This window comes from Rousettus aegyptiacus, unplaced genomic scaffold (genome assembly GCF_014176215.1).
Source record: "Rousettus aegyptiacus isolate mRouAeg1 unplaced genomic scaffold, mRouAeg1.p scaffold_m13_p_3, whole genome shotgun sequence".
In the NCBI taxonomy this organism is placed as follows: Eukaryota; Metazoa; Chordata; class Mammalia; order Chiroptera; family Pteropodidae; genus Rousettus; species Rousettus aegyptiacus.
Window position 1 is genome coordinate 131,983,562 of NW_023416306.1, and position 27,382 is coordinate 132,010,943.

At 38.3% G+C, this 27,382-nt stretch overlaps 1 protein-coding gene across 2 annotated transcripts in view; it reads left to right on the forward strand.

Moving 5' to 3' along the window:
• Window positions 1-27,382, forward strand: part of ZNF609 (zinc finger protein 609) — a 178,542-nt gene that overhangs the window by 5,438 nt on the left and 145,722 nt on the right. Inside the window, exon 2 of one of the 2 annotated variants that reach the window (XM_016141065.2) lies at window positions 16,660-17,533. In XM_016141065.2, the coding sequence (XP_015996551.2) occupies window positions 16,787-17,533 (747 nt within the window). In that variant the 5' untranslated portion in view covers window positions 16,660-16,786. Of the gene's footprint in view, window positions 1-16,659; window positions 17,534-27,382 lie in introns of those variants that run through there. The other variant, XM_036238383.1, reaches the window with a different exon arrangement.

Consider the following 27,382-nt stretch of genomic DNA (forward strand, 5'->3'; position numbering starts at 1 on the left):
TACCACTTTTTAAACCCTTGCCGCAAGGGCCATTGTGGCATCCCCTTAAGGAGGTGCATTTGATGGAAACACAGGACAAAACTTTGAAGGTAGTAATTGAATTGGCTTAGGAAGTATGTGCAAAGTTGTGCCCTTAAGAAACCCCTGTACTGTATGAACAAATGCTGCTTTTTTCTGTTTAATTTGGGGTGCTTCCTTTTCAAATCCTTTTGTTCTCTTTATGTGGATGCATTTTGTTTTTGTGTGGCTTAATTACAGTTACAGTCATTGTCTGATTTAATGGTGTTATGTTTTCTTTGCTAATATAGCTTTTCAAAGCATGGAGAAAAAAAACATAGAATTGGGAGTCACAAAAACCCAGGTTTTCATCACAGTTATGCTTCTAACAAGCTGTGTGACCCTGTACTAGTTTTCACTTTCCTTATCTGTAAAATGAGCACATTAGACGGGATCATCTCTAAGGTTCCATTTAACTGTAGAGTTTTATGATATCAAGATTGTGATAAAAGGAGGATTTTTACTGACTGGAAAGTGACAGAAGTTAGCAGTTTTTTATTACTGTGTTAAAAATATAGTCAGTATTCAGAAGAGCTAATGAGTGCAGCCTTAGTTCCCTGGAGCTTGACTCAGGGCTTGACTCCCCTCTTTGATATGTTTGTAAAGCTTATGCTGTGCTTTTTTTTTTGACTAGACCATCTTTTTTTTGGAGAGGCTTGTGCCCTCGTTCTGCAGGTTCACAAGCTTGTCAAATACATCTTTTTCTAGCCATAAGAATTGGAATCAGAAAGCTGCAGAAAAAGAACCTCATCTTGTGAGAAGGAAATCATACCGGGAAGGATTTGCCACATATCAACAAATAATTTTGTGCATTCAGTCAGGGATCCAAGACCTTACATCTTTTATATCTGAAATTTTTTGAACCAAATGGGACTGATTGTGGAAATGGGTTGGGCATTTTTCCAATTGTAACCAATTAGTAGAAAACCTGATTTGAATTAACTTCTTGGGATTTAATGTGAGTTGCTCACTGTGTTTTGCTTGGAAAATAAAATTGTTATTTTTAATGCTGAAAGTGCTAAATTGGTGACATTTGGTGAGGTATGACTAACAAGGGGATCTCTGAAATACCTGGTTAAAGGGACTGAGGGTTTAAGAGCTGGTGAGTGACTGTAGAAACTTTGAAGTTGGTAGTAAAGTCTTTGCTTTCAAGCAGTTTAAAGGGAAAACATTACATAACCAAGTTAATTCCCGAAGTTAGGATTTTTATCAACATTTCCCACTTAATTTTTTGGATTTGAGAATTCCAATAGCAGCTATTTATTGAATGTTAAGAGGAGGATGACAATCTTTTAATTTGTTAATATAGCACAATCCCATCTTTATTCTGCCTTTGAACATTGGAAGAAGCATTTGCTGTTTTTAAATTTGTACTTAAAGAATCCATCAGTCTGTAATAGAAAAATTTGGTGGGTGGAACTATTGTTTGTTTTGGACTCACAAAAAGTCCTGGGAGTACTTTGCTTTATTCCCAGCCATCTGTAGCACATTACTAATTTTCAGGTAATCTAAAAGTTATTTTGGGAAGTAAAATCTCACTTGAATGTGAGATTTTAGAAAGATACATATTAGAAATATAAGGAGTTTTCATAGATAGGTTTTTGTTTTGTTTTGTTTTGTTTTTTAAAGATGGCTAAGTGAAGTTTAAGGTATTGACTTGAAAAGTGGCCAGAGTAGGTACCATGCAGCCCTTGGAAATCAAACCACACCATGAATGAAATCCAGATCTTGGCAGTTAGGGACACATTGCAAGCTGGTACTGCATTATAACTGGTACCACATTGAATGCTGGTACCTATTGTTTCCTAGGCTGTAGTTCAGTATTTGTAGAGGAAGGCAGCAGTGTCTGCTCTGTTCTTTTTGCAGAGTACAGCCAGTAGGCTTTGGGTATGTTACTAGCAATATTCCTAGTAACGTTCTTAGGTGAAGCACTTTGGGTTTGGGATGAATTTTCATTCACGTGAGCAGAAGTGGATGTTCAAGAATGTACCTTGCACGTTTCAGTTACAAATTCTGAGATTTGATGAGAAGCCCAGTATTTATCTTTGTTCTGGAACTGATGTTTCTAGAGCAGAGTCTTAAGAAATAGTACCAGAAATGGAACTATAGGAAGAGAAATTGGAATCATGGAGCTTATGGAGTATGTGAATCTGAAAGGTATACAGGGAAGGGGAAATTTTTTTCTACCTGGCATCTGCTTTCGGATGTTCCTCCAGTCCATAATTCTGAAACCTGCCTATCCTTTTGTCTCCTAAGCATTACAGTTCTTCCACTTGTTGAAGCACAACACTTTGGATTCATATTTAGATATTTTTTGTTCCTCACTTTTTCTAATCATTCGTTACATTTGGGTTATTCTGGATATCTTGCCATTTAGCTTCACTTTCTCATTTGACTCACCTAGTTCAAGCTTTCATCTGTATATTACTGCAATAACTTCCTGGTTAATACCTCTTTCTGTGCCCTATACTACAGACTGCTGCAATACTATTATAATTTTTTTTCATTTAGTTAATATTTATTGAGCACTTATGTGACAGCCAGACCAGACGTGGTCCTTGTACTTTCAGGGCATCTAAGTCTAGTGGAGGAGACCAGGAATCAACTAATGAATGTATAATTTTGAACTGCAGTGCTCTGAAAGGAAAGAATTTGGTTCTGGAAGAGTATTTGATAAGAAACCCCACCTCCTTCTTAAAGCCTTTCTTAACCTTCTTCCCACCCACCTATCTCCAGAATTGATTTCATCATCATCTTTATCTCTTTTAACTCTTTGCTACAATCTCTGTTATATAGCACTATATCACACATAGTCTTTAATTATAATTAAACAATTATTTGCAAATATAGTTTTTTCTTTTCTCATTTTAAAACTCCATGAGAGATTTCTGTTCCCATGGCTTCTAGCCCAGTGCTTGAATATAACTTTATGCTTAATTAATGCTTGGTGAATTGAAACTTTTTGTGATTTTTTTTTTTGAGGCCTCCTCTTATGCTAAGGTAACTTCCATTCTGCACGTTTTATCCCAAACCAAATAACGTAGGAACAAGGCAGACGACAAAAGTCTTCACAATTCCTTTAGGTTCAAGGACAAGCATCTGTTGCCTTTTTGCTGCCTGCATCAGTACTTTGCTGTATATCCTAGCTGATGGAAGACTTGGGGGAGGGGGAAGGGTGGAACATGGTCAGAGGAGACAATGTAATGTATGTAGGTCAATCATGGGAATTAGTCTGGTTCCATTAGAGGAATATAGGTATTGTTGGGCCTTCTGGGTGTTGTGGACCTCTGTGAGGTCTTTACCGTTTGCCCTATTTACTTGTTTTATCCCATAAATATTTTTTGGATTCCTACTATGTGTGAGGTCCTGTTCTAGCTGTTTAAGATCAGTGAACAGAATAGACAAAAATTCCAACCTTGTGGATCGTATCTTTTAACAGAAGGAATCAGAAATAAGCATAATACGTGATTATATAGTATTTAAAGGGTGATAGATTATGTGGGGAAAAAACTAGAGCGGGGGAATTAGGTCTGTGGAGGAGAGGTAGGTAGGAGAAGTAGGAGGGTTGAAGCTTTAAGGTGATCAGAGTGGGCATCTTTGAGACACGTGGCGCTGGTGTGTTACTGCGTTGTTAGGCACTTCCCTGAGGTTGCTGAATGTTCTTCAGAGAGAGAAAGGCAGTGTCTGCATTTGTTCCAAAGAGTAGCTGATGTTGAGGGGGAAATAGCTACTCGTTATATTTTCTCCTGGGTGCTCCCCTGGCTGGCATTCTTGGAAGTTAATCATGGTGAAAATTGCAGTCAGTCATGTCTGCAAGACACCAGGGGCTGGAACTGGAGGCCTTGTAGCCAGTTTCCTGAGGGGTGGGATTTACTCTTCTGTTGACTGGGCCTTGGTTGCCTAGAGTAATGGGTGAGTTAGGCCTCTTGGTTTTCTCCTTTATCAATGGGAAAAGCCCATATCGTGATCTTCCCTCTTTCTAGTGAGGCCTCAGTAACTGTGTTTGGGGGTAGCTCATTAAAAATAAGCTTTCAAGGAGTGTGCACTCTGCTCCTAACTGAAAATTGAATTTTCGAGTATGCAGTATTTTTGACTTCCTCTCAGCACTTAGCTAACTATGTTCTAGAAGTCTCAGTACCTGATTCATTAGCTGGAGAACGTCTTATGATGATGTTTAGTTGCTCTCTTGTCTGACTTGTGTATTGTAAATTTTCTTATAATTTCCTTGCCTGCCCTTTACTCACCCTCCTACTTCTTCATTATTTTTTCAGTTACCTCTTTCTTTTTTTTCTTATATGAAGCTGATAGGAAACAGAAATCTCGTAGGCCAGACTGCTGTTTTGGTAATTGGCTGCAAGCTAAAATTTCTACCTAATATACAAGAAATAGAACGTCTTATTTCTGTCCTTGGGTTATGCAGCATGCAGCTTGTGGACATCAGGCTTTCCGCCTATTAACACTGTATGTATTTGACACAGCTGAGGTGCAGGGTACCTGTACATGCCGTTTTTATTTATGTCATCAGCTTGTGGCAGTGCACAAAGACACCTATTTGCCATTCTATAAAAAAGTGTTCTTTTTGCTATATAATTTTAGAATAAAGGTTCTTAATGAACTCAGGTCCATGCTAAGAAAAATCTGTTACTTTTAGGCAGATACGGTTCTAATGTTAGGTGAGCTTCAAGGCAGATTTCATATGGCTTTTTTCTGGATTTGCTGTATATCAGACTTAAAGATATACATTCTTATTACATATACTTAAATGGTACAGTAACATACTACTGATACTGTGAACTTTAAAGCCAGCAGCTGTTCATTCAAATGTGTGCTATTTTTTTTCTTTAGTGGTTGAAAGGATCTCATTTTAACTAATAACCAAGTTGTATTTTATTAGTAAAAAATGCTTTAAAATGCTTAGTTTGCTAGAGAAAACTTTTTTTTTTTTTTTACTAGTAATATCTCTGTGGTTTGTATTAGTTGGCCCTTCCAGTCCTAGCAGAGCTAGAAATCCTGGCAGTGTGGATTTCAGATGAGTTCCATAACACTGTATGACAGAGCAGTGTTTGGCAATATTCTTTTTCTAATAGAGCTTTACTATAAGAAAGAAATTCAGTCTGAACAAGATCACATTGGGAGAGGTGACATAACAATAAATCTTTTCTTCTAACAACAAATCTAGAATATATTTTACCTATGTGATCTGAAGCATACTTATTTATAAGTGTTACCAATGTAAACATAATTAGTGCCATTTGTATCATCATTATATAATTTTTTCCCTTCTTTTGTGGTAGGTAAAATAATGGTTATAATGATTTAATTCACATCTCAGATACTTGATGGAAGGAGACTAATGCTTGAAATGTGGTGCTACTAGGCTGTATACTTCACAAGAATGATAGAGGCAGCAAGTGATTACATTTTTATAAGGACTGAAATCTTTGCTTAAATAAAAATGTCACATTCCCAATCAAAATAATGTGACTGAGTTGAAATGTTGAAGGAGATTGGAGAAACTGCAAAATTAATCCAGCTAATAATAATGTGGAGTTTATTAATTTATACAAAGTCTGGTTAAATACTTCATTGCGAGCAAATGTGAAGACGTGTTGAGTAAGACAAACTACCTATAGTTGGCGGTTTTAGAATTTTCATAGCAAAGAAATAACCTGGATTTTACTTTGAGGAACAAACAAGAATTGATAAAGGTTTCAGTAGGTCAGCACTATTTGATAGTAATCATATCTTGATTAAGCTCAGCATTCTTCAGGAAGAGGAAGAACAAAGTCTTATATGGAGAGTCAGTTTTAAGAAATCAAGCTGTGATCAAGTGTGTACCTTAAGAAAGTGGAAAGAAAGATTTCAAAAAAGTAAATAACTCACTGTAAGTTTAAAGACTTAAAAACTCATATTAGAAGTCCACATTAAAAAAAATGCAAGGGATCAAAAGCACCGTTGTACAAAAGAGATAATTATTTGACATAGTCTTAGAGGCTGTGGAGAGGAAAAGGCCATCTTTAAAAAAAAAAAATTAGAAACATTTTCAGTCAAGGAGACTGAAGACCATAAAGTGACGATGGTTGAGCACCCAGAAATTAGGTGGAAGAAGAAAAAGATGAATTTGATAAGCCTCTTTGCCCAATTCGTGGTAAGAGTTTTTTTGTTTTGTTTTGTTTTTAGTTTTTTTGGTTATTTTTAAGAAGATATGTTAAAAATGGAAAGGCAGCTAGAAAATTGGTGAGACCATTTATTTGATCATGTATGAAAACATTAGAGAATTTCCACTTCTGTATTTCCCATTCCAAAGCAGATTAAAACTTCTAGGTCAAATGATGATTGATGCTTACTGTTTTTTTCCTCTGATTGGAACATGAATTAATCTTTTATAAAGTACAAAAAAGGATAAAGAACTCCCAGGAATTATCCCAGAAAGTTAACATTTATTTATTTAGTATTTCCAACACATTTTTTCTTCTAGCTGCCTAGGCTTTTCTTGGTCAAATCAGTAAACTTGAGATCAGATTTATCTACTCAAGAATTTAGAATTCAAGGATAAACTGAAACTCTTAGTGGAAATGTATCACTTCAAGCTGGAAGTGGCATGGTCACTACACTCAGGCACTGGCGTAGGTTTCAAACATGATTTTGTCAATAGGAAGGGTTTGGAGGTGGAGGGACTAAAAACTATATTGGAAAATAGGTAAAATGTAAGTTAAAGATTGAGATTATGTGGTGCCATTTATGTAAGTTATTGCGGCCAAGGCAATGGGAAAAAAGGACTTTTTTTACATAAGGAGAAGTCACATAAGAAAAATCATTAACAATTGTGTGTGGACAGTTATTACCAGTGGACATTGTTTATTTTGAAAAGACTTTTGTTAAAATCAGGCTAAAGGCTATTTAAAAACTTTAGTCATGAGTGAAAGAAAATGTTTTGTTGTGCATTGGCAAACTGATATTCTGACAGTAAACACTTCTCTAGGTCCATACTTCTCTGCAGTTCTAAAATTCAGAAGCTTCGAAAACAAAGGTTTTTTTGTAAGTAGGCACATACCTGACTTCAACTAATAAGAAACCATTTATAGTCTGTTTTTGTTTATTTCCAGTAAATACTTCTTTTGCTGTAGGAGTATTAATAAGTTTGATGTTAGGGTACTGTTCCAGTTTCTACTGAAAGTATCACACTGTATATGATATATTAATTATCTCACCTTTTTATAGGCAAAGTAACTGAGGCTCAAATGTGTGCAGGGACTTGCCCAAGATTGTTACACATCTAGGGAAAGGTAAAGAGTAGATTTGTGCTTTTCTGCCTTCTCCCCACCCCCCCCTTTTTTTTTCATTTTACTGTGCTGGTTCCTCATGACATTACCTCCAAAAACCATCTTGATGATACCTTCTTCTAGGTAGAAGAATTTAAGCAATGACCCTTATCTTATTTGACATTTTAATAAATGTTTTACATAAGTGACATATTTAGGTTTTCCTGTGACATTAATTAAGCTCTTTTAGGTAGTTAGGTTCCCAAATTGTTTACATTATACTTTAGGACTATCTTCGCTATTGTGGGCAGATGGAAGGAATATCTTGTGTGGGGAGGTGGGGGATGAAAAATAGAAGATGAGCTTGTGTGGACAAGTATTATATTTTAAAAGATAAAGTCCAAACCACTTTGTTAGCATGATTAACTTCTAACAAATGTAGCCCCCAAAGGAGACAGGAGTCTTGGTAAGCTATTCCTAGAAAAATTAGCTCAGTCTGCTGCTAGGGAAATGCTGGGCATTATTGGGAAGAGAATCAAAACTAAAAGATAAAAATAAACTCCCCTCTATGCAAAACCGAGATTTGTCTATGTTTGGATAACTACGTCCCCAAGAAATACATATCAAAGCTGGTAACCAACGAAGATGGAAGGCTTTAATGAAGACGTGTACAAAAAAAAATCTTCAGCTTTTAAAGACAGAGGAAATATTATCAAATCTTTTCAAGTGAAGAAAAGAACATACAGATTTATTGTTCTTAGGATTCTGTATTGGATAGAGAGCACCCATTCAAGTTAGAAATGAATTGAGCTTCATTATTGGATTGCTCTTTTTATAGTAAATAAATAAAATGTATTAACCCTAGAGGTTATAGAAAATAAAAATAAGGCCAAGAAGGGTATTGTGTTTTTTAATTAAACTTCACAATTTAAACAAATCTACAATTATCTCAGAATAAAATTATACAGTTGTAAGAACATTACAGTGGGACCCACTTGTACCTTACCCAGTTTCCTCCAGTGATAACATCTTGCAAAACTCTAGTACAATATCACAACCAGATATTGACTGATACACTACACCTGTCTTGTTCAGATTTCCTCAGTTTTACTTGTACCCATTTATGTGTATATATTTTGTTCTATGCAGTTTTATTAACACCACGGTAATCAGTTCCATCACTACAAAGGTCCCTCATGTTGTTCCTTGATAGCTGCACCTGCCTCACTTCTGCTGCCTCTCCTCCCATCTCCCATAGGTTTTTAAAAAATTATTGAATTGATATATTTTATAATAACTTAAGGGAAACAAAGGATATTTTGAGGAGTATAGACAGTCCCCAACTTAACAATGGTCCAACCGACGATTTTTTAGCTTTGTGATGGTGCGAAAGCGATAACATTCAATAAAAACTGTACTTTGAATTTTGATCTTTTCCTGGACTGGTGATGTACTGAACAATCCTCACGTGATGCTGGGCAGCAGTGATGACTTGATTTTGCCCAACTGTAAGTATTCTGAGCATATTTAAGGTAGGCTAGACCAAACTGATGTTCAGTAGGTTAGGTATATTAAATGAATTTTTGACTTTTCAGTATTTTCAATTTAAGAGTATATCTTGACGTAAACCCATTGTAAATCAAGAAATATCTGTATATCCTTTTTATAAAATTATTTTAAAATGTTTTATCAAATTAGTACATACACTTTTTTTGTTTGTCTCTTCCCATGAACTTTATATTAAAAGCCAAATAGTACTATGGCTTTTAATGAAAATTAGCAGTCCACTATTACTCTTTCACACCACCAAGTTTAACTCCCAATGGGCAACTGCTTTAAACTTTTTAGTCTTGTATTTACTACTAGATTTCTAAATAATAAATAATATGCTCTCCTATTGCCCTCCCCTTCTTATCAAATCCTCCTGATATAGTTATGTCACAATTTTTAGTTAGATCAATATTTATTACTTATTGTGTTCAGGATTATTTATTGCTGAACCACTTAGTATACTGCTATGTTTTCTTGTACAACTTTGTTTTTTTCCAGGATTTAATACTAATTGCCTCATTGGGCCAGGGAGGAGGGGGGTTACTGTGATTGTCCCTATCACTAATTCCATTAGCTTCTCCAACAGATTTTAAATCTCACAATATGGTCAAACATAGTATAATACTTAAGTAAGAAGTTAGTTTTTTCCTTTCCTTTTTTTCTTTTTTTTTCCCCCTCTTCTTTCTTTTCCTTCTTACCATCCCTCTAAGTATCCTAACATGAGAAGATTCATGGCATGATTCCCTGTACTATGATCACATAAAATGCTACTTTAGGACCAGGACCATGATCCAGTAATGTAGTTCTTTTGTTAATAGAAACTTATTATTTTATTTTATTTTTGGAAGTATAATGTGCATATAATAAAGTGCATTAAGTACATAGGTGCACAGGTTAGTTTTTCCATATTTATATAGCCATGTAACCATCATGCAGTTCAAAATATAAACATCCCCAGCACCTCTCAAGGTTCCCTCATGCTTCTTCACAGTCAATAAGCCCCTCCCAGACATGACCACTTTCCTGGCTTTGGTCACCTTTAATTCATAGGTGTTTAAAATGTGACAACTAGATGGTTTAAGTCTTATAGTCTGATTTATACATTTAAGTATATACACGAGGGTTCTCTGGAGTTGCTTAGGTCCTGAATACCTGATTTGTAGACTAGCCCTATTTTGGGAAGTAACTGGATGGATGAGACTGAAGGCTGAGAGAATACTCAGGAGCAGTTAGGCATTTTAAGAAATGTGGAGACTGCTTTGTTTTCTAACCTTCTCCCTAGACTCCTGATAAATCTGCATCCTTTATGCTAGAGAGAGGAATCCACACTCTGTTCTAGTAAGATCGCCAGGTAATTGCGACAGTTTATAACAAGAGACAAATCAAGCTGAAATAAGAATGGAGAGGGGAAATGGCAGCCTAGACACAGTTATAATTCTGCCCATTGAGGAAAGCAGTGTTCATTCATTCGCTTATTGACCAACATATTTGAAGGCAGACTGTGAATCAAACACTTTTCTTAGGATACATTGGTGAGTAGGGTGCTTGCAGAGAAAATAAGTATTAATCAAATTATCCTACACTTTGAGAGGCAGGATGTGCACAGGGTATGCCTTTCAGGTAAAGGCCATGAGACAAAGCGGGAGAAGTAGACATGACTTAGAATCCTTAAGGATGTGCATATGGAGTCCACCGTTTTTTATGGTGAATCTAGCAATATAGATAATATCTTTTGATAGAAAAGTTTTCTTTATTCTTTCGAGTTACTATAGAATAATAGTTCTTGTGGAAGAGATTTAGGAAGGGAGGTGAGGTCTAGAATGTAAAAAGTGAATGAAAGTCCTATATTTCCTGAAAACTGCTCAGGTCCTCCCCCCTGCCCATATTATTGAACTTGACCCATATTATTTCATTTTAGAGATTGAGATATAGAAAAGCTTTGGCACAACAATTCTATGTAGAAGGCCAGTTTCTTAGATCTGATTCCAAGCTATCACCATTATTCACTTTTTTCCCCTGAGAATTTGACATCACCTCTTTCACTTTAGCACAGAAAGTTTATCTCTGGGAATAAGAACTAAATTGTAAATGGCTACATAACCCTCATTATTAGGGATGAAGGAATGGTGGAGCTTGCATCATTGTTTAGATGATCTCTGCCTTCTGCTTCTTGCCCTACTTACACATAGGCATTGGTAGGGGTTTTCTCTGTGGATTGCTTTTACCGAATGAATCTCTATAGGGTTGGGATTGAATTATTTACATATTCATATGTTGTTTAGCCTATTGTGAGATGTATGCTGGCACAGAGCAGTATTGACAAACACCAGAGCTCTAAACCTGAGCATTGTTGAATAGCAGTGTCCTGGTGGAAGTGTCAGTTGCTTATGTGAATTGAAACAGGTCAGGCCTCATAATCTTTGTCTGAGAATAGCAGCCTCCGAGGGCCATGAAACTATTCATGAGATGCAGCATATAAACACTCAGAGACTGAGAGATGCTACATGTTTACTCTTGTGTCCTTAGGTGACACATGGTCAGATGAGCCCTGTTGAATTGGATTCCTCTTCTCAAATTGACGCTGTTAGTCTGTTCTTTATCTGATCCCCATTGGAGATATAAGCTGAGAGCTATACTTGAAGAGATGACACAGTTCCTTTGTTACAGTAATTAAGGTAATAAATAAAGAGAGCGACCCAAAAGAAAGTTGATTGTTTCTTATTAGAGCCCTTGGTGGAAATTGAGTTGATTAGTGAGCCTCCTATGAAGTGTGGCAGATGGAGAAGGAGATGCCTCTTCTTCCAGCTGGGTAAGCTCAGCGTCACTGAGGATGGTTTACATGTTGTACTAGCCTCAACTGAGGTTGGCTAAATATGAAATGATTTCAAGGTAGCATCCCCTTTTAAGTGCAGACACCAGAAACAGCCCCTTTTAAGTGCAGACACCAGAATACTATGAGACTGTTTGGGTCATTTTATATATTTGAATTGTCTTCTATTTTTTCAGATTTGTATATTCATAATGTGCTTTGAACCATTATGAATTCCATTTTATAATAAAAAAATTAATATTTAATGAAGCAGCTTGGCTAGTGATCTGGCTAGGGTCAGTGGAAATTTGAGTCCGGAAATCACATCTCTTGATTCTAAGTTCTGTGCTCTTTTTCTTACACCATGCTATTTTCTAGAATTGAGTATTGCATTTTTTTTCCTTTGTCCATACAGCTTTTGGAGGAGACTACCTAGACAGATCACCCTCACATCCAAATGTGTGTGACGTGTATGGTCCCAGGCAGATTATACACACTCATACACAACTGTCACTTGCTCAGATCAGAGCCTATAAGAAGATTCATTCAAAACCCATAAGGAGAGGGAATGACAGATAAATTTACAGTAGAACAGCATTGGACAGTTTGCTACTTAGACCAAATTATCTGTGGGTAGTTGGCACTTCAAGAGATCCTCTCGCTTTGAAACCCTCTGGGATAGATAAAAAGTTCTATCTGGGTGAAAAGAGAAGTACTGTTTGTATTATGTTTGGACATAAGTAAGGTCAGTTGCTGCTTATGTCTCCTGGGCAGGAGCAGAGACCTCACAAGAGGACTTTTTTTTTTCTCTTCCCCACATTTTTAGTCTTCTCGAAGAGAGGCCTTGTTCATTCTTGAGTGGTGTGATCTAAGGCACATGCCCTAAATCAATTAATCACCTGAAATGTGTGATTACAGGTTAGTCTATGGACTGGGAGTCTGAGAGGGGGAGTTGGGTTCCAGAACAGAAACTGGGATTCGAACCCCTGTTTTTACAGGAACAAAGGTATGGGAAATGATTGTCGTGACCTATATTAGTCCTCACAGAGAGGAGATTAGGTGTAGGAACAAAGCACAAATGATACTGACAAGAAATTCCAGAGTCTGCTAAAACATGGTCCTAAATAGGGAGGTAGAGTACAATTAGGCAGGAGAGAAAAGAGGAAGGATATTTACAGAAGCTCTTAAAAGTTATAAGTGCCTTCTGTTCTTTGTAAGGTATTGGTGGTTCTGCATTTTCTCTGCCATGGAAGCAAGAGGTCAGTGCTTTTCATTTCCAGCCAGCATGTTAGTTAGTTGCTCTACCTCTTGTGGGTAAACATCTGTGCAATGACCTGTCAGAGAGTTGATTATTAGCTGCATGGAATGTTGTCAGGAGCAGATGGGAAGTGGATTGGCTGCTGCATCCAGGCCGATTAAAGAATCCTTGGCAATTTTATGGCATATCTTTGGAAATGTACCACGAAAGTTACTGCATTGAAGCCTGCTGGGTTTGGGAAGCTGGGTTCCTGAAAAGTCACCTGGCTGAAAAGTAGTACATAGGAAAACTCTTGACACCCTCAAAAATAGGAAGACAGTACCTCTCTTAAGAACATCAGCATCACTAAGGATCGGTCCTCATAATGTTTTCTTTACATCCTGGTCATGCAGAAATCTGGGTATTAGAAAGTAGAGAAAATGCTTTTTTCATAGCTACATTAATAGAATTGTAGATTTGAAAAAGGCCCTAGGCATGTTCAAACTATCCCTGTACACATAGAGGAATTCATTATGTAATTTGATTGACAGGTGATTATGCTTTTTATGCTCAATACATTCAGCGATAAAGATATATGGCTTCATTAAACATTGTGGGCCATTGCTGGAAATATCAGGTTATTAAATTTTTTCCTGAGTTAAACATCCCTCTATCTGTAACTTCTACTCACCGGTCCTGTTGCTACCCTCAGTATTGCAGGTTAAATTTCTCTGTTCTACATTACAATTATCATATATTTAAAGCTAACCAGCCTTTCTCCTTTCAGTATTCTTCTTCATAGACTAAAAAATACCAATATCTAAGACCTTTTCTCTTATGAAATGGCTTCTTGGTCTTTGACTATACTCTTCCAGACATCCCTCCATTTAATGAATTATCTCCCCTAAGATGTGGAACCTGGAAATAAGCACAGACCATCAGATGTTCTTTTCATTTCCAGCTCCTTTTGAGAAGAAGCACAATTTTAAAAAACGTAATGGCAGTATTTCTTGCTTACTAGAAACAACCAGACAAGTTGCCATGATGTGTGGAAGAGGAATATGAGGAAATGTTTTCCGTTACTGGTGTTAAGGCTGAGTGTTTTAAGGTTCTACATCATTATAAGTATTGATTTTGCTTCATATCCTTTTTCGGAATGATTTTTAATACCTATATTGGTTTACTCTTTATATTACAAAATTCAGTTGGTATGCGCATTTACAAGAATTATTCAAATTTATACGACACGGAACTGATTTTAGTGCTTCATATAGTTTTTTAACAAGGTGGATATATATGTGTTCTTACATAACTGAAAATCTATTGCTTTTACACATGACAAACAACTTGATTCAGTATAAGACTCCTAACAACCTTCTCTCGAAAATTCTGTTGATTTTTTCATACCCTTTTAACATTTGATATTGCCAACTGAGGTTGGCGCAGTTTTTGTCCTTTCATAAAGGAAGGTAGGATTTCTTCCAATCTTCATGTGATAGGTCAGCCAGCTCAGTAGAAAACTGTCAGAATCTCTCTGTGAGCACCAACATTTTTATGTCCTTTATATTTTTCCCTTTATGTACTCCTCCGGAGCCTCTCTTCCATCGCCATCCTGTTTTCTAAGGGTTTTTGTTGTTGTTGGTGTTGTTTGTTTTATTTTTTTAAGAGGATGGTATTTTGAAACTTTTGTCTTTTTTCCAAGGATAAACAAATGTGGAGTTGTTTTAATGGCTAAATCACATACTGGTGATAGTGCAGCTGTGGAGGAAAGTGGGTAAACCTTAGATGAATGTGGGTTATGCTCTAAGCCTAGACACAATTGCAAAGATTGCAGAGCTGATAAATTATGTTGGGAAGAACTATGCTGTAATAATCTTCTATAGTGCAGATTCAGTTGGCATTCCCTGTTCTAGAAATGCCCTCTGCCCTTCACAATAGAATCATTTTCAGTACCATGTTCCACTGCCTTATTCACTGTCTTTTTGTTGCTGTATTCCCAGAATCTAGTTTAGTTCCCAGCACATGGTAGACAGTTAATACAATTTTTTTTTGAATAAATGGGGACATACTATACTATTTCATGGAGGCCAAGTCTTGTGTAGTATTGAGAATTCCAAACATTTTACTAAAAATTTCTTCAGAATTCTAGATCATTTTCAGAGGTATCATTTCTCTGACTCTTCAAGAATTATGTTTCCTTTACGCTGTGGGTTGCATTTTTTCATAGTTCCTACATCATATCCCTCACCCCAATACACACTCTTTTTGTTCATCTTTTTATGAAGTCAGATTTATGTAGACTTGATGCCAGCTATGGTTGTTTGCTGTTGGCACTAAGCTCTCTTCTTGGTTAAAGGTTGTATTTTCTTCTCAGATCTACAGCTAAATGACAGATTAGCGTGCACACCTTTCTCTCTTAAATCCCAGCTGCTAGCAGGCATTCACTTGGTACAGCTCTGTTCTACTCGGATGACATCTTTTCTTGTAACTGCATCCTGGTTCTTTGACACTGTGTTGAGAGAGTAGGTGAAAAAGTACAATTTGTCTTGTCTCTGTCCTATCTGTAGCATTTACCTGTTAGAAATCCACTTCGTAGGATTCATTGTGCCACTGGTTTGCTCTTTCTGCTGTGTTATGACAGTTATTTTCTAAATAGATATAGAAAGATGGTGGACGGGTAGTAAGCAAGAACAGAACTCTTTGGCTTTGTCATAAGGTGGTACCAGGACAGTGTATGTCGGCTGCTAGGTTTTCTATATGATTCACTCCGCAGGTCTCATAAGTCAGGAGACAGGAGAGATGTAAATTGTCCCCTTTTATTTTTTATTTTTTACCATTTCTTCCCCTTTTTTTTTAGCCAATTTCTATTTTATGTGTTTAGGCCCTGGTATTTATCAGTACAGTAACATCAATCTTATACAAGAATGTGGAGATTTATCCCATATTCTGGTATAGATTTTTCAGTAGTAGTTTTTAGTAGTTCAGTTAATAAAGTAAAATTATTCTCTCTGTGTGTGCGTCTTCATAGGTATTATAATAGTAAGTGAGAAAGGCTGCATTAAATTTTGCTATATGGACATAATTTGAAACCCAGAGTTTAATAAGGCTGATTTAACTGAACTTAAGCAGATTGATTGAGGCCTTTCTGAGGATATCTCCTCTAGTTGCAATTTTTGTCCCCTATTCTGATGTAGTTTTTTTCCCCAGTTCTTGCTTTTCTTTTTCATTCATACTTCCCCTCCCCCCACAGTGGAATGACAATGTTTATTATTTCTCATAGGAACAGGCCTTATTAGAAGAGGATTTTTAAAGCCTTTGCTAGTCAATTTTCTAATAATTCAGGAAGTAGCAAGGAGAAAAGGGGTGTGAATGAAGTTGTGCTAGAACTTGAATCTAATATGCCAGGACCTGTATTGATTGAGGGAGGATTGCCAGCTGGCAGTGGTAGTAAAAATAAGTCTCTTGGGAACGGGAAACTAACTGTAGAGGATTCCTAGTTAAGACTTACCACAGAATCTCCAGGCAATGGGAAATATTGTACTCTTCCCTGGGGAGATGGGTGGGAATTAACACTTTCCTTGGTCCAATGTGACTTGGTTAGAAATACAATTGAACTTGTTTGTCTTGTCCATTGTGATGTGATAGTCCCCTAGGAAGGGTCTGTTTTGCGTGGGAGTTTATTTCAGGCTGTCTCCTTGCCTGTACTGTTTCTTTTAACAGCTCTTTAAATTTTCTTTTTCCAGCAATGATGTTGTCCGCTGGGCATGTACTGACCAATGTGGCAGGTCTGAGAACATAGCTGAAGCTGAAAATAGGAAAGCTGGGGGCAAGGAAGAGCCTTGAATCTTGAGGTGGGACGTTGACTCTAAGATGTCCTTGAGCAGTGGAGCCTCCGGAGGGAAAGGAGTGGATGCAAACCCGGTTGAGACATACGACAGTGGGGATGAATGGGACATTGGAGTAGGGAATCTCATCATTGACCTGGACGCCGATCTGGAAAAGGACCAGCAGAAACTGGAAATGTCAGGCTCAAAGGAGGTGGGGATACCAGCTCCCAATGCTGTGGCCACACTACCAGACAACATCAAGTTTGTGACCCCAGTGCCAGGTCCTCAAGGGAAGGAAGGCAAATCAAAATCCAAAAGGAATAAGAGTGGCAAAGACACTAGCAAACCCACTCCAGGGACTTCCCTGTTCACGCCAAGTGAGGGAGCAGCTAGCAAGAAAGAGGTGCAGGGACGCTCAGGAGATGGTGCCAATGCAGGAAGCCTGGTTGCTGCTATTGCTCCGAAGGGCTCAGAGAAGGCGGCTAAGGCATCCCGCAGTATAGCCGGCTCCAAAAAGGAGAAGGAGAACAGCTCATCTAAGAGCAAGAAGGAGAGAAGCGAAGGAGTGGGGACTTGTTCAGAAAAAGATCCTGGGGTCCTCCAGCCAGTCCCCTTGGGAGCACGGGGTGGTCAGTATGATGGAAGTGCAGGGGTGGATACAGGAGCTGTGGAACCACTTGGGAGTATAGCTATTGAGCCTGGAACAGCGCTCAATCCTTTGGGAGCTAAACCGGAGCCAGAGGAAGGGGAGAATGAGTGTCGCCCGCTAAAGAAAGTCAAGTCTGAAAAGGTAAGAGGTGGCCAGATCTGGCTGCCCACTGCCAGTCAGAACTGCCCTGAACGAACCGCCAAATGCTGTGTGCACTCTGTGGGAGGCTCATTAGTTTGTGGGTAATGACCAATTACAAGGTCAGAGCAGCTGGTAATGATAATGTGGTTTTGTTTCAAATCAGGGGATTCCCTACAGATTCATTAACAGCAGGCCTGGACGTTTTGGAGAAGAAATATTTGTTGTTGGGGGCAGCTACTTGGTAGAATGAATTTTTCATAAGTCAAGTTGAGACCCTCCCACCTTGTTCTTGTCCCATCTCAGATACTTGTTGCTGGAACTGGCACCATTCTTTATGTGGTTCCCAGCTTGACTGGCATTTCATCCTCAGAGTCATTGATAATAGGCTCTCAGTCGAGTGCAATTTTAATGGGATAAATGGTGTTGCTGGGTCTTTGGCGGGGGAGGAAAGGGTTAAATGAATTTCATGGCATGGTGTCTACCAAGTGTTCTGTTGGTAGCTACTAAGGAGCAGAGAGGCACAATTTGGGACAGGATATGCTGACTGTACTATAAGGTGCTTATTCAGGCCTTATGAGTTAGTGTGGCTATGAAAGTTTAGCCTTGAAAGAGATTCTTGGCCAAGTTTCTCCCACAATTATTAGAAATTGAAGTCTCCTGGTAGTTTAATTGCTGCCAATGATACAATGCCTTCTCTTTGAATTGGAAGGGCAGGTGCCTGCAGCCTCAGTAGGGGCTCTCCTCCTCTGGGAAGATGATCTTAGTTCATGTCTCAGGAAATGGAGCTTGCGGGGCTGGAGCAGAGTAGGTATGAGTCTAGGGTCTGCTCAGGCTGCCTAAAACCCCAGCAGCTCAGTTTCCTGCAGAGTGGCTGGCCTGGTGATAAGCTATTCATTGGCTCTTGATTTTCTGCTCTGTGTTCTGCTCATCCTGTGCTTTCAGTTGATCCCAGCAGATGCAATATAAATTGATTTCTCTGTAATTACATCAGCTGCAATAGGGAATACCTATTTCCATATGTAAGTGTTAATAAATGGAGGTGGATGTGTATGTTTGGGTGGTGGGGCCCTATTAGTGCCTGGATTCCAGTGGTAGCTTGTGCTTTTTTTTGCTATATATATTTTGGTCTTTGCCTCTGGCACATCTGTAGCTCTTAGCAACATCTGGGCTTCCCTGGTAACAGGGCTGTGAATTTTCTTCCACTAATAACACAGTGGTTCATTCCCTTTTACCGGTGGCAGCTGCCAGAGAGGCTGCCTGTGTTTAGGTGGCAGATGCTATAGTCCACCTCAGCAGAGTCAAGTTCCAGCTGGTTACTGGCATGGCTCATCCTGTGCTGGCTGCAATTTACCATCTTCTCTGGGGTACAGATGGATAATACTGTTTTAAAGAGCCCTAGGAGTACCAGGAGTTCTTGCTTCTGTTCCAGGCCCATTAGACTATTCCCTACATCTGGCTTCAGTAAACTCTTGCCATATATTCATGTTCGTAATCATTGTTCTTCCTGTGCCGAAAAGTGGCCACTTCTGAGAGTGGCCTTTATTTTCCTTTCTGTTTAGAACTCTTGCCTCAAGTTGCAATCTTCTAAGCCCAGTGGTAGCCTGTGGGTGAAACGATTAATGATGCTTAGCTTCATGTTGGATTTAATTCTAAATGGCCATGATAATCTCCAACAGAGAAAGAAATGGAACCCATTTTCTCTTAGAGGTGCAGAGACTGGTTGAGTACCCGCCCTTCAGATTATAATTGGGCTGAAAGATGCAGTACATTGAGCTAAGAATATACATTGGTGCCAGGGGAGTTTTGTCCCTTAAAAATGTAGCTGTTATAAGCCTTGTCTCCCAAGGAGACTGAGGGTTTGGTAGTAGAATGAGAGAGAAAAGAAAGACGGTGCTTCAGTTTTTGGAAGACAGATAAAATTGCTGGGAAGTACTTTTAGAAGTGGAACATTTGTTGTGCAGTTTGATGTTACTATAAGCAAGAACCTGCTTTCTCAGTTCCTTTCTCTATTCCCTCAACCCTTTTGAACAGTCTGGTCCTGAGGGTTCATTTACATAAAGCCTTTAACCATTGAATAAATAATTATTTAAATAAATGTTTGGAAGTTGCTAGGAGATGAAAACACTGCAGGGAGAGAGCAGTTTCTGGAATAGGAGGAAAGAAAGACTAGGGGAAAGGTGGCTAGGAATCTTGCAGTAGAGTAGCTTTCTAAAAACAGGGACCCCAGGGTTTTTTGGCATGTAGTAGGTGCTCAATGTTTGATGATTATAAACTAGTACCTTAGTTTATAAGCTAAGTCTTTGAAAACTTATTTAAGATTTTCTTTCTAGATATGCGCTTGCCTATGGCTTAACTGCTTTGGAATGTTCCTTCTATGTGGGACAGAACCAAAACAGCTAAACAGATGTTTTGATACAATCTAGGAATTACATATTCTGCGCTGAGAACCGTCATAAAGAGGGAGAACTCATAATATTTGGAAAGTGTCGTGACTGGCATCTTTCTCCTCCTCTCCCACCCCCACCCCGCCATACACACCCCTTTTTAGAAACAGAGAAGACAAGTGGAGTTCGTGGTATAGGATAGAATTGTGACATGTCTAACATTAGCTGACGGGGAGAATTTGAATATTACCTCAGGACCCTCTTACTCATCAAGGTAGGTATCTTAGGCTATGGCTGAGGGAATTTTCTATGAGCCAGAGATGTGGATTTCCCTTCGTGGCATTCCACTTTTGCTCCACTGCACCTCTCTCTGGCAGGGCCCACTGTGCTGTTTCCCAGAGTTCTAGGAGAGACCAGACATGGCTCTTAGCAACTGCTGCAGCCCTGAATTGTTATTGAACACTCCTGCCTCATACTTCCTGCCAGCCGAAGAGATGGGAAGGGGGGGGATGTTGAGGAATAAACAAGACAGAGCCTTCTGGCTCCTGCCTGTTCCCTTGCTTATAGTTTGATTGATAGGTTGTTAAGTTAGGGATGGAAGGGGAGGTAGGGAGGAGGAAGAGTGCCTGTCTAAATGTCCTGAGCTTAGTGTTTGCATTGCCATTCCGACAGGCAAGAAAAAAATTTACAATAGCCTCAGAAGGCAGTGATCTATCTGCACCACCCTGTCGTGCAAAGAATCAAGGCTTAAACCAAGAGTTTAAGATGACACTCCTTTTTTTCCCTAATCATTTAAAGTAACCAGTAGGCTCTATTGGCTAAAGGATCTAGAAGTTTGCAACCAGAGCCCCCCTCACCTCTTTAGCTGCTGCTTTTGATCTTACAAGGTAGGAACATTCTACACTCCCCTTCCCCATGTTCGTGTCTCTGTTTCTGCTGCTCTCAGAATGCCGCATATATTTACCACTTGCCCCATTACTTTAGGATACAAAGAAAATGGTACATATGTACTCTTTGCTAATTCACTTTCTGATCATGCTTGCTATCATATCCTGTGTTCTAAGAGCATCTTCCTTTGCCCTTGGTTTTGCTTTCCTCCCTCGTTCATGCCTTCCAGCTCAACTCTCTGGCGTTGCAATCCTTCATTGCCAGCCAAGGTCAGGTCTCTTTCATTCCTTCTGATCCAGGGCTTTCTCTCTTAATGTCATCCTCCTTCACTAACTGTTCTTTCTCAGCTAGTGATGGCATAGCAGTCAGCCTTGCCTCCTGAAGCCAAATTTTCCTTCATGGAAAAAATTTAAAAGAACTTGATATTTATGTAGGACAGAGATGCCTTCTGTAACTACAACAGAGCCTGAGCTTAATTTATTTTTTCTTCAGCTGCTCTGTTTACCACCTGAGTGTTGTAATTGAAGGAGGGCCCAGAGAAAGATTATCTTGTCCAATCTCTTTATTTTATAGAGGAGCAAACTAAGAACAGGGAGGACATGTGACTTGCCTAGGATCTCCCAGGTAGTCAGTGGGAAAACCAGACATAGAAATCAGGCTTTTGGTTACCAAATTGTTATGTTATATTGATTCTTAGCAAATCTTTAACTGTTCCAAGGGATTCTCTGTTTTCCTGTTTTAAAGATTACCTCAGAAACATTGGATGTAAATGCCCAGATACACTCAGGACTACTTTCATTTGTTTATCATCCTGATTTTAACATCATTGGCACTCAATAAAAGGATCTTTGAGTTTAGATTTCTTTGGTAAGGCGATGATGTTTGCAGAGAACAACCATTTACATCTGGTGCTGAACTTATTCTATTATACATAGAAAAGGGGAAAGTTACTTTTAAACCGCTACTTGGAGCTTGACTTCTCATGGGGGGAGGGCGCGCATGTTCTGGAATATTGCGTTCAGTCAAATTTTCATTGTAATCATTGAGGCATTGCCAGTTCCCTCTTTATTTGGCAGTTGTAGGTAAGAAAAAAACCCTGCCCTGGTGCTCCTTGGGCATGTCACTAATTGGCAGACCTTAAATGTATTGTGGATACTGTTTTGTAAAGAGATAACAGACTGTTGGATACCATTATAACCCTTTGTTCATTTGGTACATTAATTGAATGCATGTTAGATACTAGGTATAGTACTTGGTGCTGGGTATGCCCTGGTGAGTAAGACAGAGATGGTTCCTGCTCTTTGAGTAGCCTACAGTTTATCATCTAGAGCAGATTTCCTGAAGGTGTGGCCCGTAAAACCATGTGCATCACGTTACCTGCATGTCAAAAATGCAGATTCTTGGATACTACTCCAGATATGCTAAATACGTTTTAGGGGTTGGGGCCCAGAAATCTGCACTTCCAGAAGACTCTCCAGGTAACTGCTATATATTTCAACATTTAAGAACCATCATGAGTTTTTTTTATAAGGTGGGCTTTGGGAGCCATTTCTAACTTTAAACACCAGCCTTCTAAACTTAAATTTCACATCAACTCTCATGTATAAGTGAGTGGTTAAGAGTGTAAACTCTGGAGCCAGACTACCTGAGTTTGAATCCCAGCTTTACCACCCATTAACTGAGTGATCTTGAGCAAATTACTTCACTGCTGTACCTCAGTTTTCTCATCTGCAAAATGAGGAAAACAATAGTTCCTACATAGGGTCGTTGTAAGATTAAATTAGGTAATTCATATGAAACACTTAATATAATGTTTGACACTTTGGAAGCATTCAATAAATATCAGGAAAAAAAAGAAAAACATGATTTGAATTACATCTCAGTCCTTCCTAGGCAATAATGAATGGGCTGAACCATAAAATATTCCACCTATACAGGCAGCCCAGTATGAGGTGATTGACATGTTAGTTAAGACTTTCAGTGCTACTCTCAGAAGAAGTTCCAAATCCAGGTTGGGAAATTTGCATGCCGGTGATGTGCTCTAAAGTCCCTGATATTTATAGTGGGTTATTTATTTATTTATTTATTTATTTTGCGGGGGAGGGGGCCAAAATTGGCTCCAAAGGATATTAAAGTGGCCTGTTGAATTTCAGATTTCACATGAATGGGTTCTTTCTGGCCGTATCCCTGGTGTGGGGCTGGATATGTTGGATAGATGTTGCTGCGGGTTTGCCAGCATGTGCAATCTCATGTATGCTGGAAGAACACTAAGTGTTTTTGTTTCTGCACAAGAGTGCATGAAAAATCTAAGCTCTAGTCCTTAATCTTCCTCCCCCTGTGTCAACTTGTATTCTTGCCATTTGGGCATAAGAGCTTTTACCTGCAGAGCTCATCCAAGGAGGCAGCAGGGCTTGGGCTTTCAGGCTGGAGGTGGCAGTGACATACACAGCTGAGATCCTGCCACTGCTGGCTGTCTGAGCCCTCCTCTCTGTGGTTTTCACTCTTCAAGCCATGCTTGAGTAACCCGCCTCCAGAGCTGCTGACAGGGCCTTGGAAATTACACTGTTCATTTCCTTATCATCCTCTGACCTGCAGTGCAGAGCCTTCTGGTGCAGGAACAAGGCTGAAAAAAATCCAGACGGCTCCCAGCCAGCATGTGTCAAGGGCTACAAAGAAGGAAATTGGACTTGCTCACTTAAAAACCATGGGGTTAGGCTTTGATTTTTGGTTCCTGCCGAGAGTTATTTGTGTGTGTGCTCATGTTCTTTCTCTGTGTATTATGTATAGAATGAATCTGTGCATGGCAAAGCTGTAGAGGAGGAGCATCTGAGAGTCAAGAGCGGAGGGAAGATTGCTTTTCTCTTCAGTTAATTTCCCAGTTGTGCCATTGGGATGGGCCTGGAAGGATTAGCATCAGGAAGGCGCCAGGCCATATTAATATTTTAAAATATATTTCTCTCAGTACAGTTTAGTCATGGTTGAGAGCACCCACCCAAGTAAGAAGCTTCCCTGGCTGGCTGAGGAGACATTTTTAACAAATTCTATTCCCAGAAGTCATTCATCTTACATGACCTTGACATAATCAATGTTTAAACTCCCTAAGAAAGTCCATCTTGGGTAAGAAGAATAGCTCTTTTGAGATGCAAGGTAGTGTGACAAAGGAGAACAAAACAAGAGTAATTTATAGCATTTTGAGATATTTTGTTCGTAGGGCAAAATTCTGTTATATTTTCTGAGGGTGTCCTTGTTTTTTTAAGTATTACAAAACAATCTACTTCCTTTTTCTTTTGGCATTTCTCTTGCCCTAGGAGATCGAAAGGAAATACTTATCAGGCTGAAGATGTAAAATGTGTGGATGGCCAGAGCTGCTTGAGCAGTTTACAATTATTCTGTCCTTAATTTTTCTTTTTCTGGATTTACACTGCCTGGGTGACATTGAAGCCTTTGTGAAATGAGGGGAGGGCAGAAGAAGTCTTTTAGCTTTCAGAGTTTGGAGATGTTTTTAAATCCTGAGTGTTTCTCATGTTGGAAGTACTCTGTGGAGAAGGGTTTTCACATGAGAAGGTGATAACTAAGGAGAGAAGAGATTACTTCCTCTTACCTTCTCATAAAGCACTGATCCCTATACCAGCAGCATCAGCAGCAGCACCTGGGAAGTTTCAGAAATTCGAATATCAGCCCCCATCCCAGGTCTTTAAATCAGAAACTCTAGGGTTAAGGCCGAGCAATTTGTGTATTAACATTAGCTCTACCATTTATCATGATACACTCTAAAATTTGAAGTCCACTCAAAATTTGAGAGCACCCTTCCCTCGTAATAGTGAAGATCAAATTCACCAAAAACTTTAAAGGATACAAAGTAAGTGGATAGTAGGTATGATTTTTTTTTTTTTCTCTGAGTGATGATCAGATGTATCTTTTCTTTTTATGAACAAACGGACAGGAAACTAAAATTGAAAGGAATATCTACGGGTTTGGGACTTAAGGAGCAGAAGAGATTCAAATTATTTAACTTTTCTAAACCTCTCTTTTTCATCCGGAATATGAAAGTGAATAATAGTACTGACCTCATAGGGTTATTGTGAAAATTAGATGAGATGAAGAAGGTTAAGCATTCAGCTTAGTGCCTAGCATGTAGTAAATAATAAATGTTAGCTGATGTTGCCATTTATAATGTTACTAGCTATGAGGTGCAAGGTCATTGTGAAATTAAGGAGAAAGGATATCCTTAGAGACTTTTAAGAGTTAAGCCCCTGGAGGTTTTGGAAAATAATGAGTTTATGATAACTAATATTCTCCCTCTTGCTGACTTCCAAGAAGGCTTGAGGAAAGATTGATTCAGAGCATTTGGAGCCATTGAGGTTCTGGGTTGTATTGTTTAACCGATGGGTTAGTTTGGAAGGGTTCATTGGACGCCTTTTGGTACAGGGCGGATCTCAGGTTAAAGAACCATGGCTCTGTGATTGTTTTAGTTTAGAAAGTGTTTTTTTCCCCTCTGTTAATTCTCAACAAGTGTAGTTTAGAAAGTTTTTTTTTCCCCGTATCTTGGCTATTTTAAATAATACTGCAGTGAACATAGGAGTGCATATATCTTTTTGCATTAGCGTTTTCATTTTCTTTGGTTAAGTACCCCAAAGTGAAATTGCTGGATCTCATGGTAATTCTGTTTCTGATTTTTTGAGTAACCTGCATACTGGTTTTCCACAGTGATTGCACCAATTTGCCTTCCCACCAACAATGCACAAGTGTTCCCTTTTCTCCACATCCTTGCCAACACTTTTTATTTCTTGTCTTTTTGATAATATGCCTTCTAAAAGGTGTGAAGTAATATCTCATGGTAGTTTTGATTTGCATTTCCCTAATGATTAGTGATGCTGAGCATCTTTTCATGTACCTGCTGGCCATATGTATGTCTTCTCTTTGCCTCTGTTTTTGTTTAGTAATAAGTTCTCTTCATTATGTGTTTTATAAACTGGCACCCAGCTTAGAGTTGATATTTCCTACTTGATGTGTTTCTTCTAATGTTGAGTACTTTGCTCTGCACTGAATCAAATCTTAGTGAAAGGTATAGAGAGTATTATAGAAAGGTGTACATATTCACCATACACCAGGCAAAAAGTAGCATGAGATTAGAGAAAATTAACATTCGGGCTAAATGAAGAGTCTCTTGGTGCTAAGGCTTCTCAACTAGAGGTGCATATCGAATCACTTCTGGAGCTTTTACAAAGTAAAAGTGCTTTACTACAGTAAAATTTTTAGGGCTGGGGACCCAAACATGTACATATTTTTTTAAAAAATTAAGCAGGTGCTTTTAATGTACTTCTTAGTTAAAAACTATTACCATTTTGGAAAGGATTTTAGCTTCACTGTACAGCCTCTGGGAATCTGTTACTACAGTCTGGGCCAGGGGAACTCTTAGAGTTGTCTTTGCTTTTTGCCATTTCCAAATAGAGCTCTACACTGCACTTTAAATATCATGTGATTCTCAAGTGTTTTATAGCATGCCCAAGATTCTCCTTCAACTCTCCTTTTTTATTGCTCAGTCGTGTTGGGGTCAGCTATTTAAGAATAGAGTTGTAACGAATCTGACTTCTAATTATCTTCTTAATCAGGAGAATTAATTATGGAATTTCCGATAGTTATAGCCTTTAAAGTAGAGTATCCATTGTCGGTGTTACTGATTAAATTTTAAGTTATTCTTCCAGAATTTCTAAGGCAAATTTGAACAAAATTGTTGACTGGATACAATTGCTACATATAGGCAACTTGTGGTATTCTTTTTCTATGTATATTAGAAGGGAAGCAGAAGGCAAGTTTAAATAATCCAAAGGCAGTTTCTTTTCTCATCGATTTGTGAATATATTTTTTTTGTTTATGTTGAACAGTAAGTGTTCTTGATTTTCTGGAAATCTATAATACACTGAAATAAAATAATGCAACCATCCAGTAACGACCTTATTCCTGAGCCTGCTTCTAGACACATTCAAATTAAACATGCTATTTTTATAAGAAAGCATTACCTCACAGAAATAGAAGTCTCTTGTCTTAAGTTCTTATATATATATACACACACACTCATATATATATACACACATATATATAAGTTCTTATATATGTGTATATACACACACACACACATATGTACACACATATATAAAAAACATATATATATATACACACACACACATACATATATATAAACACATACTATTTCTTTGAAGTCAAAAAGAGAATTAAATGTTTTTGAGTATAAAGTATTTCCCTGCTGGGATTTTAAGTCATATACCTAAAGAGGAGTAATTAGAATGCTAATTATTATCAGAGATGAACACATACTTGAATATGCTGCAAACTCATAGTTAAAAACATCATGGAATATATTTTGGGCAAAATTATAATGACATATCCTTAAGCTCTCATAATAAAATTTAAAATATCGTTTTTAGTACTGGTATATGTGTTACCTATGCTCTCAGAATTTACATAAATCTATACTTGTAACAATCTTTTTAGGTTTTGGAGTATTTCAGATGCATATTCCACTGAATAAGAGAAAAAATTGGCAAATGTGGGAAAG